Here is a 16,343-nt window from a genome sequence, read left to right on the forward strand (position 1 = left end):
ATTTCAGTTTGTCCGTGATGTGTACGCCGAGGAACTTAAAACTTTCCACCTTCTCCACAACTGTCCCGTCGATGTGGATAGGGGGGTGCTCCCTCTGCTGTTTCCTGAAGTCCACTATCATCTCCTTTATTTTGTTAACGTTGAGTGTGAGGTTATTTTCCTGACCACATTTCGAGGGCCCTCACGTCCTCCCTGTAGGCCGTCTCGTCGTTGTTGGTAATCAGGCCTACCACTGATGATTGAGTTGGAGGCGTGCATGGCCACGCAGTCAAGGAGTACAAGAGAGGGCTGAGAACGCACCTTTGTGGGGCCCCAGTGTTGAGGATCAGCTGGGGGCGGCCCGTCAGAAAGTCCAGGATCCAGTTGCACAGGGTGGGGTCGAGACCCAGGGCCTGGAGCTTAATGACGAGTTTGGAGGGTACTATGGTGTTAAATGCTGAGCTGATAGCCATAATGGCGCTGTAGAACGTGACCGTGTGTGTTTGAAAGATTATTTTCCAATTAGCAACAATTTGTTTACCTTCATTAGACAACTTTGTTACAATATTTCTGTAATTCAGTGATATTTATTCCCATAGTAATTCGTTATGGATCCATAACTATATAAACATTGGCATTTTGAAAGAGTATTTTTATAATTATTTTATTAACGAAAAGCATAAAGATGCCATTATTAGTTGCATTGTTTTAGTTTGAACGTGCAGACTGGCACTAAGAACAGCGGGGACGTTTCCCTAGTCAGTGCCATTATTAGTGCAATGCCCCTTTAAAATGTTCCTCTGTGCTACCCAGTGTGGCAGGGTGGGGGTCCACCCCCCTCTCCATTCCCCCTTCCTCCTCCTCCCTTTCCCATGGGCTAGGTCCATCCTCTGTGTGCGGCTCTGCAGCCTATCCCGTGCCCCCTGCCCTCGTGCCTTGAACCTCGCGCGCCCACCACTATTTCAGCGGATACAGCTGAAGAACTGCAAGGCAATCCCATTTTGCGCCACTTGGGAGCCATGACCAATATGACCAAGATATATTGTTCTGCTAATAACAGGGTTAATAAGATATCTGTGAGAATATCCAAGGGGCTCTTATATAATTCTAAATTAATAATAATAATCGCTTTGTTTAAAAAATAACAATATTTTGGAGATTATTTTGTTTTCAAATAATGTAAAATTAGTGAGAAAAAGCACATTCTTGAACATGGGGTGAGACTTTGTTACTAATTTGAAAATAAAGCCAGTTTGTTATTTATTTRTGTTTTTAGAGGGAGAGAAACCAAAAACCTACAGTCATCTCATGGGTCTCCCAGGCGAGGCCAGCACAGGTATTGAACCAGCATCTGTAGCAACACAGCTTGCAGCGCGATGCAGTGTCTTCGACCGCTACGCCACTTAGGAACTGTACAATGTGACTGGTCGGAAGTAGGCTACAGTACTACAGAGACACAGTAGCTCCTTGGGACCCAAAGCATAATCAGAGCTCTAATTCCCCCTTGCGCTGGTCTGGAGCAATGAAGTAGTGACGCAGGGTACCATACTAAACCACAAATTACCTCTAAATCCCGCAGCATAATTGCAAAAGTTTTAGTGGAGCAACCACTGAACAGAACAGCAAGAAGAGCTGCCCCTCACTACCTTAAGGCTATGCTCAAGCCCTACACACCAAACCAACCACTCTGTTCTGCCACCTTAGGTCTCTTGCCCCCCTGAAAAGCATGTTTTTTATTTATTTTATACCATTTCATTTATTCCGCTACAGCCATTACCCATTACCATGAGCCCGTTCTCCCCAATTAAGGTGCCACCAACCACTTGTGTTTGAAACAGTGGCCAGGTAAAGACAACCCAACACATGGGTTTCTGTCATACCTTGTCCATGAACTGCTTACAGGTTAACTTCTCTGATCTACGGATACCGAACACGGGTTCACTTTCCTAAACAACCGCTGAATTGCAGGGCGCCAAATTCAAAAATATTCCTAAAAATATTTATAATCATGCAATCACAAGTGAAATATACCAAAACACAGCTTAGCTTGTTGTTAATCCACCTATCGTGTCAGATTTTGAAAATATATTTTACAGCGAAAGAAATCCAAGCTTTTGTGAGTGTAGCTTTCAATGCTATAACAGTTTAGCCTTATATTAGCTTGGCTAGCTTGGTCACGAAAGTAAGAAAAGCAATCAAATTAATCACTTACCTTTGATAATCTTCGGGTGTTCCCACTCARGAGACTCCCAGTTACACAACAAATGTTCTTTTTGTTCGATAAATATTACTTTTATCACGAGAAAACGCCATTTGGGTTGCGCGTTATGATGAAAAATCAAAAGCCGTGTTCCGTTCGACAAATCCCAAAAAGTATCCAAAATGGTCGTAGAAACATTTCAAATGTTTTTTATAATCAATCCTCAGGTTGTCTTTAACAAACAGAATCGATAATATTTCAACCGGACCATAACCTATTCTTTAAGAGAGAAATGGAAAATGGGGAGCCCCTCTCTCGCGCGCAGGAACTATTCGCAGGCCACCTGACTAGTTTTGAAACATCTCGCTCATTTTTCAAAATAAAAGTCTGAAACTATGTCTAAAGCCTGGTCACAGCATGAGGAAGCTATTGGGAAAAMAATGTGGTTGATACCCCTTTAAATGGAGGTTAGACAGGCCAGAAAACATGTTTTCTTTTTTTTTTWATATCACTTCCGGGTTAGATTTTCTCAGGATTTCGCTTGCAGAATAAGTATTCTTATTCTCACAGACAATATTTTGACAGTTTTGGAAACTTTGGAGTGTTTTCTATCCTAATCTGTAAATTATATGCATATTCTACGATCTGGGCTGGAGAAAATGTCCTTTCACGTTGGGTACGTTATTTGAAGAAAAAATAATTCTGACCCCTAGCGCTAAGAGGTTTTAAGGACATTTTGGAATTTGGGTGAGGTATCCCTTTAAAATTGAGGGTGGGGGATTCTTTAAAAAAATCTGCTAATAGTAGGAACACCACCATCTAAAGGTCAGAACCGGGTAATATCAGGATGTAGGATGGGACATAAACATAACAACTTCAGTGACAAATGTCTCTGAACAAGGGGAATAAACATCACTAAATTCACTGAGAATACATTACATTGGATGAAGAAACAATACTCTGAGCCACAGCTCTATAGTACTTGTCAGACATAGATAACTGATAGCATATACTCGTTGTCAGGGTGGGATTATTGTGGGGGATCCGTGGGTGGCTTTTTACAATTCCTTTGTGTTCCTCATGTCTTACTCATTGTTATGAGTCAGCAAGTCACTGTGACTCAGGCATGGTGGTTTGTTTGTTTGTTCCTCCTGCGTGACTGCCTAGCAGTTGCCATGGTGGAACTTTGTCTGATGCAAGCTGGTTCAAAGTTGACCAATATTTTAAGCCAAGGCAAGTGGAGGCTGGTGATGTGGCAACTATACTTGGCATAATACAGTTGTGTCTTAGTAAAAGTTGTCTGTGACTAACTGAATTAAATAATGTATGTCTACTGTTAAGTCCACCACCTCATCTATGCGCAACTAGAATATGCAGAGATGAGAACAGCAATTCTATGCAAGTACTGTAGTCAATACCTTGAATGTTTAGTCAATTGCCTGTTGGTCGAACATTCTGTCGGCGTCGTCGACCTCCCCCTCAACTTGTACAGTAGCTTTATGATATAATATTTATTATCCAGTCTGTGCTGTTGTTACATCATCCATCAAGGGAAGTAGGCATTGTGGACCTGAGACTAAATTACACACGTGTCTGTCACATCCCTGGTGACTTTAGTCTAACCAGCAAGGACTCTGTCTCTATGAGTGGAAAGAAAACAAGTCCAATTATGCCAGCTCAACTGCAATGCAGCGGGGGCAAGCAAACAAGATGTTTGTTCTTTTATTCTTTATCACAGACACCCTCTGAAATTATATTGTTTGTTCCAGTAAAATGGAAAACATAATGGAAAAGAAGAATTCTGGTGCACACACACAAACATTCACACACATCAACTAGATACACTATATATATATATATATATATATATATACAAAGGTATATGGACACCCCTTCAAATTAGTGGATTCTGCTATTTCAGCAACCCCCGTTGCTGACAGGTGTATCAAATCGAGCACACAGCCATGAAATCTCCATGGACAAACATTGGCAGTAGAATGGCCTTACTGAAGAGCTCAGTGACTTTCAACGTGGCACCGTCATAGGATGCTACCTTTCCAACAAGTCAGTCAAATTTCTGCCCTGCAAGAGCTGCCTCGATCAACTGTAAGTGCTGTTATTGTGAAGTGGAACGTCTAGGAGCAACAACTGCTCAGCTGCAAAGTGATAGGCCACACAAGCTCACAGAGCGGGACCGCCGAGTGCTGAAGCACGTGGCACGTAAAAATCATCTGTCCTCGGTTGCAACAATTCACTACCGAGTTCCAAACTAACCTCTGGAAGCAACGTCAGCACAAGAACTGTTCGCCGGGAGCTTCATGAAATGGGTTTCCATGGCCGAGCAGTCGCACACAAGCCTAAGATCCCCATGTGCAATGCCAAGCATTGGCTAGAGTGGTGTAAACCTCGCCGCCATTGGACTCTGGAGCAGTGGAAATGTGTTCTTTGGAGTGATTAATCACTCTTCACCATCTGGCAGTCCAACAGACAAATCTAGGTTTGGCGGATGCCAGGAGAACGCTACCTGCACCAATGCATGGTGGCAACTGTAAAGTTTTTCATGGTTTGGGCAAAGACCCCTTAGTTCCAGGGAAGGGAAATCTTATTGCTACAGCATACAATTACATTCTAGACGATTCTGTGCTTCCAACTGTGTGGCAACCGTGTTTCAGCATGACAATCCCCCCGTGCACAAAGCAAGCTCCATACATAAAGTGTTTGTCGAGATCGGAGTGGAAGAACTTGACTGGCCTGCACAGAGCCCTGACCTCAACCCCATTGAACACCCTTGGTATGGATTGGAACTCCGACTGGGAGCCAGGCCTAATCGCCCAACATCAMTGCCCGACCTCACAAATACTCTTGTGGCTGAATGGAAGTCCCCGCTGCAACATCTAGTGGAAAACCTTCCCAGAAGAGTGGAGGCTGTCATAGCAGCAAAAGGGGGACCAACTCCATATTAATACCCATGATTTTGGAATGAGATGTTCAACGAGCAGGTGTCCACATACTTTTAGTCAGTAGTGTAGTGTATACAGTGCATTCAGAAAGTTTTCAGACCCCTTGACTTTTTCCACATTTTGTTACGTTACAGCCTTATTCTAAAATGTATGATATCTTATTTTCCTCGCCAATCTACACACAGTACCCCATAATGACAAAACAAAAACAGGTTTTTAGACATTTCTATAAATGTTTTTTTTTTTAAGTATTCAAACCCTTGACTCAGTACTTTGATGAAGCACCTTTGGCAGTGATTACAGCCTCAATTCTTATTGTGTATGCCGCTACAAGCTTGGCACACCTATATTTGGGGAGTTTCTCCCATTCTTTTCTGCAGATCCTCTCAAGCTCTGTCAGGTTGGATGGGGAGCGTCGCTGCACAGACATTTTCAGGTCTCTCCAGAGATGTTCGATCGGGTTAAAGTCCAGGCTCTGGCTGGACATTCAGAGATTTTGTCCTGAAGCCACTCCTGCATTGTCTTGGCTGTGTGCTTAGGGTGGTTTGTTGCTATGGGGTATTGTGTATAGATTGATGAGGAAAAACATTTATTTAATCAATTTTAGAATATGTGTAAAAGGCAAGTGTTCTGAATACTTTCCAAATGCACTGTATAAACCCATTCAAATACCACATAAGCCTACGTTCTTGTAAGATAATCAACCAGTCTTCACATACCTGTTGAAGGGTTGTGAAATGAGTCATGAATTTATTTGCATCCTGCTTTGCACAAACACAGTGGTTTAACACTCAATGATATGCAATATGCATCAATTCATGCGGCTATAGATAAAAATAAGGCATCTTGATGTGCTAGTCACACACTTGTACACGCACACACACAAACACACACACATGCATATTGACTACACACACACACACTCACACAGACACACACACATAATTTTCGTACTGTACATTATTTACAGAGTAAGAACAGACAGCAGTCTGGAAGCAGCCAAGCCCTTCACAGAGCATTTTCAATCTGCTTAACAGCTCTCACTGGTTGCAAAATGTTTTGATTATCCATSTTCAGTTTGTCTGGCCATTGTGGCTACAGTAAGTTAAAGGGAATCTCGAGAGACACTAGAAATCAATTACTGAAAAYTGCACATATTTATTTGATTAATAAAATTCTCTTTTCAGTGGGGTCTGTTGAATTCAGTCATATTATTCATTGAATCAGGAACAAATTAGTTTGATAATTTTCTTTCCAGGTGAAAAAAAATAAACATTCTGAGAATAAAAGTTAATGTCCATTTAAAGTCCATCAAGGTCATCCTATAATCAGTGGGTGAATCAAATTGGCTTGGTCTTATTGCAGATGGCAACAGTAATCACACAAAATTAAAATGTGATTAATTTWTATTTTTGGAATAGGGTTTATGACCTCTGTCTAGACATGTCCACTCTCCAATGTATTCTCCATTAAACAATAATGCTGCTGCTGTCTAACTTGGATGAGACTAACCTGGATAAATAATATATTTTTATTATCTATGAACTTCAAACCTTAGTCTCTCAATGGGAATTGTGTTAAGGAACCTGAGTATGACCACATWAAAATTAGATGAAAAGGTATGAAAACCCTATTTCTCTCTTATAACCTGCATTTTGCATTAGAAATGGGGAAGCATGTGTGAATATCCCAATAATAAATGGAGTCACCAATTTGAGCCTGGTGGGAATTCAGAGCGCTGTAGCACCCAGCGGCAGTATACCCAGGTGCTTTCACCTGACAAGTTTCCTCTGCCACATATCATGCAAATGAATTGTGCTATAAAGCTATAATCTTGTGCTGGGAAATATATATACATTTGAAGTCGGAAGTTTACATACACCTTAGCCAAATACATTTAAACTCAGTTTTTCACAATTCCTGACATTTAATTCTAGTAAAAATTCCATGTCTTAGGTCAGTTAGGATCACCACATTATTTTAAGAATGTGAAATGTCAGAATAATAGTAGAGAATGATTTATTTAAGCTTTTATTTCTTTCATCACATCCCAGTGGGTCAGAAGTGTACATACACTCAATTCYTGTTTGTTGGCATTGCCTTTAAATTGTTTAACTTGGGTCAAACGTTTCGGGTTCGCTTCCACAAGCTTCCCACAATAAGTTTGAGTGAATTTTGGCCCATTCCTCCTGACAGAGCTGGTGTAACTGAGTCAGGTTTGTAGGCCTCCTTGCTCGCACACGCTTTTTCAGTTCTGCCCACAACTTTTCTATAGGATTGAGGTCAGGGCTTTGTGATAGCCACTCCAATACCTTGACTTTGTTGTCCTTAAGCCATTATGCCACAACTTTGGAAGTATGCTTGAGGTCGTTGTCCATTTGGAAGACCCATTTGCAACCAAGCTTTAACTTCCTGACTGATGTCTTGAGATGTTGCTTCAATATATCCACATAATTTTCCTGCCTCATGATGCCATCTATTTTGTGAAGTGCACCAGTCCCTCCTGCAGCAAAGCATCCCCACAACATGATGCTGCCACCCTCGTGCTTCACGGTTGGGATGGTGTTCTTCAGCTTCCAAGCCTCCCCCTTTTTCCTCCAAACATAACGATGGTCCTTACGGCCAAACAGTTATATTTTTGTTTCATCAGACCAGAGGACATTTCTCCAAAAAGTACGATCTTTGTCCCCATGTGCAGTTGCAAACCGTAGTCTGGCTTTTTTATGGAGGTTGCCAAATCGTTTTTACAACAGACATAGTTTGAAAACCGGAAGAAAATATTTTTGGTTTGCAGGGGGAACTATATTGTAGTTAGGGTTTTATTTTTGAAATGCATTTTGTCACATTACCTTATCAGTCACGTCACATCTCCAGCATGTTTTTCAATGTGTTCATTTTCAATGCGAAGTTCTAGGGAAAACAGAGTTTATCTTTCCCCCAAAAATGTCTGAATGACTACTCACAGGAAATCTGAAGCATGTCATTTAACAAATTGTGCAATTTGGGAGGGTAGCACAAAAGCTATCGTCACAAACACAGGAAATCATTCCCCCAGTAAGGTATTTTGGCTGTTATTGTTTATTTAAACATTGCATTGAATAATACAAATTGTCGTGTTTTGAGTGGCTTTGTTATGTACTGCACAATGTAGCATCGATACATCCTGCTGCTAAAAAGCTTTTCTATTCCGGACACAAAATAAGTGGCCTGGTTCTCCATTGTACAGGCAATATACACCCCTGCCGCATGCCAATAAGAACACTGACCTTTGATGTTTTAAACAATTCAGGAATCAGCCATTAGTATATTTTAGCCAGGTTAGCCACAGGCAGGTGTTAAATACATTCTGCTTTTGTTTGTTTGTTTCAAAATGACTCCAAAGACAGTCCACAGTCATGTCTTGATGGATCTGGTTACAGTATGTCTGCTGCTACTGCAGCCTATAGTGAAAATGGCTGGAGATTGGAAGGGTAATGTGTATAACCCTTGAATCACATCTAATCACATTGGCTGCATTTAGACAGGCAGCCCATTTCAGATTTTTTTCTTCACTAATTGGTCTTTTGACCAATCAGATCAGCTCTGAAAAAGATCTGATGTGAAATGTGATTGGTCAAACAACCAATTTATGTAAAAGAGATCAGAATTGGSCTGCCTGTGTAAACGCAGCCATTCTAGGCCAAAGGTAAGAATGGTTGCAAAGGCTGTCACTTATTCTTTATCCCATGGCTTAATGACACTAAAGGCTTTGTGAAGTCATGCACAGATAGACCATTGGATTACCAGCTTCCCATGGAGTAATGGAGATTTACTTTCTGTGTGTCATTTTAGTGAGAGAATACAAACCACAGCCAAGGAAAGCTAACTGCACAACTAAACTTAAACGTCAACAGGGACACAACTACTCCAATAGCACTCTTGGAAAATAGGACTCAAGTTGACAAAAGGCAAATTAAAATGCGTTCCCGACTGTTGTTAGGTATAAATCAGGAGCTATCCTATTACTGCCTAAATAGCTTTTGAAGACACGTCTCACCTCCAATAACTCTTTTCTGTGCCATGGTGCTGTGACAGGCAGAATTAATTTATATGTTTTGTCTGCTTGGGGTTTGGCCCTCTAATGGTTTACCAGGGCTGGCCTGTTTGCTGCRTCTGACTAATTGCCTGTTTTCAAGCAGGTTTGATGTCTGAGTCTGCGTGTAAGCTGAGTGTTGTTTTGTCCTGTCTGTGTGTCCCCTATAGAGAGCAGTGTCTTGCAGAGCCCAGTGTTCACCAAGCAGCCTGGCAGCATTGTGTTTCCTGTTGACTCCCAGGAAAACAACAGAGACGTGGTGTTCAGCTGTGAGGCCCAGGGAAGCCCATCTCCCCTTTATCGGTGAGTATGCACTGAGTGTACAAAACATTAGGAACACCTTCCTAATAATGAGTTGCACCCCCTTTTTGCCATCAGCCTCAATTCGAGAAGGCGTTCCACAGTGATGCTGGCCCATGTTGACTCCAATGCTTCCCACAGTTGAGTTAAGTTGGCTGGATGTCCTTTGGGTGGTGGACCATTCCTGATACACACGGGAAACTGTTCTTGAGTGTGAAAAATACAGCAGCGTTGCAGTTCTTGACACACTCAAACTGGTGCGCCTGGCACCTACTATCATACCCAGTTCAAATGCACTGAAATCTTTTTTCTTGCCCATTCGCACTCTGAATTGCATACATACACAATCCATGTCTCAAGGCTTAAAAATCCTTCTTTAACCTGTTTCCTCCCCTTCATCTACACTGATTGAAGTGCATTTAARAAGTGACATCAATAAGGGATCATAGCTTTCACCTGGATTCAAATCAAACGTTTTTGGTCACAGYCGCCGAATACAACAGGTGTAGACTTTACATTGAAATGCTTACTTACGAGCCCATTCCCAACAGTGCAGAGTTAAAAAGTAAGACTATTTGCTAAATAAAAATGGAAATAGTAACACAATAAAAACAATAATGAGGCTATATACAAGGAGTACCAGTACCGAGTCAATGTGCAGGGGTACGAGGTAGTTGAGGTAATTGAGGTAATACAGTATGTATGTGTGGGTAGGGGTAAAAGTGACTAGGCAATCAGGATATATAATAAAAGAGTAAGCAGCAGCATATCTGAAGTGTGTCTCTGTGTGTGTGTGTGTGGCGTAAATGTGTGTGTGTGTGTGTGTGTGTGTGTGTGTGTGTGTGTGTGTGTGTGTGTGTGTGTGTGTGTGTGTGTTGTGTGTGTGTGTGTGTGTGTGTGTGGTGTGTGTGTGTGTGTGTGTGTGTGTGTGTGTGTGTGTGTGTGTGTGTGTGTGTGTGTGTGTGTTGGAGTGTCAGTGTAGTATGAGTGTGTCTAGTGAGTGTGCATAGAGCCGGTGCAAGGGATTCAGTGCAAAACAATTAAGATAAATAAAGGGGGTCAATGTAAATTGTCTGGGTAGCCATTTGATTAACTGTTCAGCAGTCTTGTGGCTTGGGCTTAGAAGCGTTTCATGTGCGTTTTGGTCACAGACTTAGCACTCTGTTACCGCCTGACGTARGGTAGCAGAGAGAACAGTCTATGACTTGGGTGGCTGGAGTCTTTGACAATTTTTAAGGCATTCCTCGGACACCGCCTGGTATAGAGGTCTAGGATATAAGTGAGTTTGGACCCAGTGATGTACTGGGTCATACGCACTAGCCTCTGTAGCACCTTGCATTCAGATACCGAGCAGTTGCCATACCAAACGGGGTTACAGCCAGTCAAGATGCTCTCAATGGTACAGCTGTAGAACCTTTTGAGGATCTGTGGGCCCATGACAAATCTTTTCAGCCTAATGAGGGGGAAGAGGTGTTGTTGTGTCCTCTTCATGATTGTGTTTGTGTGTTTGGACCATGATAGGTCCTTAGTGCTGTGGACACCAAGGAATTGAAGCTCTCGACCCGCTCTACTACAGCCACGTCGATGTGAATGGGGCATGTTCAGCCCTTCGTTTCCTGTAGTCCACAATAAGGTCCTTTGTCTTGCCCACGTTGAGGAAGAGGTTGTTGTCCTGGCACCACACTTCCATGTCTCTGACCTCCTCCCTATAGGCTTTCTTATCGTCGTCAGTGATCAGGCCTACCACTGTCATGTCATATGCAAATTTAACAAAGGTGTTGGAGTCGTGTGCGGCCATGCAATCATGGGGGAACAGGGAATACAGGAGGGGACTGAGCACGCACCCCTGAGGGGCCTCCCTGTTGAGGTTCAGCYTGGCGGAAGTGTTGTTGCCTACCCTCACCAGCTGGGGGCGGCCCGTCAGGAAGTCCAGGATCCAGTTGCAGAGCGAGGTGTTAAGTCCCAGGGTCTTTGGCTCAGGGATAAGTTTGGAAGGCACTATGGTGTCGAACGCTGAGTTGTAGTAAATGAACAGCATTCTCACGTAGGTGTTCCTTTTGTCCAGGTGGGAAAGGGCAGTGTGGAGTGCAATCTGTGGATCTGTTGCGGTGTTATGCAAATTGGAGTGGGTCGAGGGTTTCYGGGATGATGGTGTTGATGTGAGCCATGACCAGCCTTTCAAAGCATTTCATGGCTTCAGATGTGAGTGCTACAGGACAGTAGTCATTTAGACAGGTTACCAGGTTACCTTGGCATTCTAAAGCACAGGGACTATGGTAGTTTGCTTGAAACATGTAGGTATTACAGTCCGGGTCAAAGAGCGATTGAAAATGTCCGTGAAGACAATTGCCAACTGGTCAGCGCATGCTCTGAGTACGCATCCTGGTAATCTTACACACATCGGCAACGAGAGCGTGATCATACAGACGTCCAGAAGAGCTGGTCCTCTCATGCATGGTTCAGTGTTGCTTGCCTCGAAGCGACAATAGAAGGCATTTAGCTCACCTGGTAGGCTCGCGTCACTGGGCAGCTCTCGGCTGGGTTTCCTTTTGTAATCCATGATAGTTTGCAAGCCCTGCCACATCCGACGAGCATCAGAGCCGGTGAAGTAGGATTCAATCTTAGTCCTGTATTGATGCTTTGCCTGTTTGATGGTTCATCGGAGGGTGTAGTGGGATTTGTTATAAGCGTCCGGATGAATGTCCTGCTCCTTGAAAGTGGCAGCTCTAGCCTTTAGCTCAATGCGGATGTTGCCTGTAATCCATGGCTTCTGGTTGGGATATGTACGTATGGTCACTGTGGGGACAACGTCATCGATGCATTTATTAATGAAGCCAGTGACTGATGTGCTAAACTCCTCAATGCCATCGGATGAATCCCGGAACATATTCCAGTCTGTGCTAGTGTTAGCAGTTGATGTTACTCTTCAATAACACAGACCCAAAAGCAAATCAAGGAGAGGAAAATAGGTTTATTCTTATTCAAAGAGGACCAATCATGCYGGGAGGTAGATGTTCATGCTCCCCTGTCCTCAATGATTCTCTCCTGAGGTTCTCTCCTGTGGTTCTCTCCACAGAACAACGGGACAGGTTGTAGTTTTTTTACCCAGCCCTAGCCTGTGGTTGACCAATTAGAATTCCTTGCAATAAAACTGGGCCAATGGCCAAATAACAAGTATACAATTTCAGATTGGACCAATGAGAATGTGCCACACATAGCTATAAGTTCAGGACTGACATTCCTAACAGATGTTGAACTGAAAACCAACTATTTCCATTTATAATTCCCTATTGACCGTTAGTACTCTGTTGACTTTTAGTACTCTTGATCTCTCGTCCTCTGCGTTGTATATTTATCTTCGAAATAATCTTACACTAGCAAACAGTCTTTCAGCTTAGTATCCACTTCATTGTACCACTTCCGTATTGAGCGCGTCACTGGTTCTTCCTATTTGAGTTTTTTGCTTGTAAGCAGAAATTAAGAGGATGGAGTTATGGTCCGAATGCCAAATGGGGGGCGGAGGAGAGCTTTTTATGTGTCTCTGTCTGTGGAGTATTAGAGAAAAATGATGTATTTACCTGATTTATTTGATGTTAATGGTTAACAATTAATATTTAAAAAATAGTAAGACATTTCTCTCCTGCTAGTGTCTGTGTTTTTATGGTCTCCACTCTAGTTCTCTGCAGCTAATCTGGGCATATGGTCACCAGAGATGGCTTGAGCTGACAAATTAGTTAAAGACTGCATTACATAGACAAGAATGCGTTTTACTAGGAATAGCTTAGGAGTTTAGAACAATCTCTTATTGTCTCAAAATCATCCTTGCAACTGGGAAACTAAGCCAGGGTGGGGTTAACTTCACTAGGGTAGGGGGCAGCATTCGGAATTTTGGATGAAAAGCGTGCCCAAATTAAACTGCCTGCTTGCTCGGGCCCAGAAGATATGATATGCAATATAACTGGTAGATTTGGATTTGGGGGGGGGGGGGGGTGTTTCAGGCTTGTTCTGAAAAATGAAGAAGTAAGAGCAGTCTGAATGAGTGGACCCTAAAGTGTTCACAGAGCTTTTCATGCTCGCGACCGAGAGAGTGTGTTTCTTGTTTCCTTTAAATTGCGACGTTTTGTCCGGTTGAAATATTATCGATTATTTAGGCTAAAAAACACCTGAGGTTTGAATATAAACATCGTTTGACATGTTTCTATGAACTTTACGGATACAATTTGGATTTTTTGTTCTTCCTGTTTTGACTGCGTTTGAGCCTGTGGTTACTGAAGAAAACGCCGCGAACAAAACGGAGGTTTTTGGATATAAGAGACTTTATCGAACAAAAGGAACATTTATTGAGTAAATGATGTCTGCTGATGCAACCATATGAAGATCATCAAAGGTAAGGGATTCATTTTATCTCTATTTCTGACATGTGTAACTGTTCTACTTGGCTGGCTACTGTTTGTAATGATTTGTCTAGTGGGCTATGTTCTCAAATAATCGTAAGGTATGGTTTCGCCGTAAAGCATTTTTTAAATCTGACACCGTGGTTGGATTCACAAGAAGTTACATTTATTTTATTATTTTTTTTATCCCCTTTCTACCCAATTTTCGTGGTATCCAATCGCTAGTAATTACTATCTTGTCTCATCGCTACAACTCCCGTACGGGCTCGGGAGAGACAAAGGTCGAAAGCCACGCGTCCTCCGAAGCACAACCCAACCAAGCCGCACTGCTTCTTAACACAGCGCGCCTCCAACCCGGAAGCCAGCCGCCACAATGTCGGAGGAACCACCGTGCACCTGGCCCCCTTGGTTAGCGCGCACTGCGCCCGGCCCGCCACAGGAGTCGCTGGAGCGCGATGAGACAAGGATATCCCTACCGGCCAAACCCTCCCTAACCCGGACGACGCTAGCCCAATTGTGCGTCGCCCCACGGACTCCCGGTCACGGCCGGCTGCGACAGAGCCTGGGCGCGAACCCAGAGACTCTGGTGGCGCAGCTAGCACTGCGATGCAGTGCCCTAGACCACTGCGCCACCCGGGAGGCCTAGAAGTTAATCTTTAAACCTGTGTAAAATATGTTTTGTTTTCAGAATTTTTATAATGAGTATTTCTGTATTTGAATTTGGCGCCCAGCAGTTTCACTGGCTGTTGAAGAGGTGGGACGCTACCGTCTCACTTGCCCAAGAGAGGTTAAGACAACAACCCTGTGCAGATAAGAACAGGATGAACCTAGAGTGGCTTATGATGCTCCTTAGTCTGCATGGGAGGGGTTGAACCAACCATGACTGAGCATTGTTAGTGTCAGCTATATATAGTACTCTGCATTTGTGTAAAGGTTAGGTTACTCGGTCCAACAKTCAAGGGTGTGGGGTTGACCAGCCTTATTATTGCAATAATTAATCGATATTGAATAAAGATGATTGTTTGAAGAAATGGCAAAGTGAAATGAGATAGAATGGATTTCAGATTTCCTGCAGTTAAATCACTGGCCACTGGGAGCGCCACCTATGGATGAGCATTTTCTTGTTTGCTTACTGTCACGACTTCCGCCGAATTCGGCCCCTCTCCTTGTTCGGGTGGTGTTCGGAGGTCAACGTCACCGGCTTTCTAGTCACCACCGATCCATGTTTCATTTTTGTTTTGTTTTGTCTGTATTACACACACCTGGTTTCAATTCCCATATCATGTTCATTATTTAACCCTCTGCATACCTTTCTGTTCTGTTGGTGTCTTAGTGGTTCGTGTAGGTGTTATTCTGTCTGTATTTTCCTTATTGGAATATTGCTTGCCTTTTTTGTGAGTAAACTCAGTTGTTTTGCTCAAACCTGTGTCCTGCGCCTGACTCCGCTACATCTCTGCACCCAATCYKTGACAGAATCACGGACCATTCAAATGGAGTCAGCAGGTGCAGCCAGCCCTTCTCTCCCAGTGGAGGAGCGCGTCCAGCAGCACGCGACCATGTTACAAAGTCTCGGGACAGCCATGGATCGTGTGCTGCAAACAATGGACAGATGGGAGAGAGGAGGCTTTCCTGTAAATCCAACAACATCACCTCCGCCCGCACCTCAACCTACACCGATGTCCACCCCTCCGTCGTCAGGTCCCAGTGGGATTCGGCTCTCGCTCCCGGGAGCGTATGACGGAACAGCTGCCGGGGGCCAGGGGTTCCTACTCCAGCTGGAGCTCTACCTGGCAGCTGTTCAGCCSGCCCCTTCGGGGCGCGAGAGAGTGAGCGCCCTCATCTTCTGCCTGACTGGAAAAGCCCTGGAGTGGGCCAACGCCATCTGGGGAAGGGAAGGCCCGACTCTGGATGACTACGAGGACTTCTCCCGCCGCTTCCGGGCAATTTTTGATCATCCACCTGAAGGGAGAGCGGCGGGAGAGCGATTGTTCCATCGGAGACAGGGGATGAGGAGCGCTCAAGAGTTCGCACTGGACTTCAGAACTCTGTCCGCTGGTGCGGGATGGAATGAGCGGGCCCTGATCGACCACTACAGGTGTAGTTTACGAGAGGACGTTCGTAGGGAGCTAGCCTGCAGGGATACCACTCTCAACCTGGACCAGCTGGTGGTCTTGTCTATCCGGCTGGATAACCTGTTGGCCTCCCGCGGACGTCCGGATCGGGGTCCGTCCGTTCCATCCCCCAGCACCTTCGATCCAACACCGATGGGGTTGGGAGGGGCTGCTATGAGGGGGGCCGGAGGGGGGACCATTCCCTGCACCAGCTGTGGCCGCAGAGGGCACACTGCTGTTCGGTGCTGGGGTGGTTCTCCAGGAACTCGAGGTAGCAGGCGGAGCACTGGTGGGTCATCCCAGGTGAGTAGGCACACAACTCACCCA

The 16,343-nt window shown here is 44.1% G+C and overlaps 1 protein-coding gene across 3 annotated transcripts in view; it reads left to right on the forward strand.

Moving 5' to 3' along the window:
• LOC111969579 (contactin-4-like) overlaps positions 1-16,343 on the forward strand; it is a 259,803-nt gene that overhangs the window by 89,230 nt on the left and 154,230 nt on the right. For all 3 annotated transcript variants that reach the window (XM_023995756.1, XM_023995757.1, XM_023995759.2), the window contains exon 3: positions 9,382-9,514. In XM_023995756.1, the coding sequence (XP_023851524.1) occupies positions 9,382-9,514 (133 nt within the window). The remainder of the gene's footprint in view (positions 1-9,381; positions 9,515-16,343) is intronic.

The sequence above is a fragment of the Salvelinus sp. IW2-2015 genome, linkage group LG1 (assembly GCF_002910315.2).
Source record: "Salvelinus sp. IW2-2015 linkage group LG1, ASM291031v2, whole genome shotgun sequence".
Classification (NCBI taxonomy): Eukaryota; Metazoa; Chordata; class Actinopteri; order Salmoniformes; family Salmonidae; genus Salvelinus; species Salvelinus sp. IW2-2015.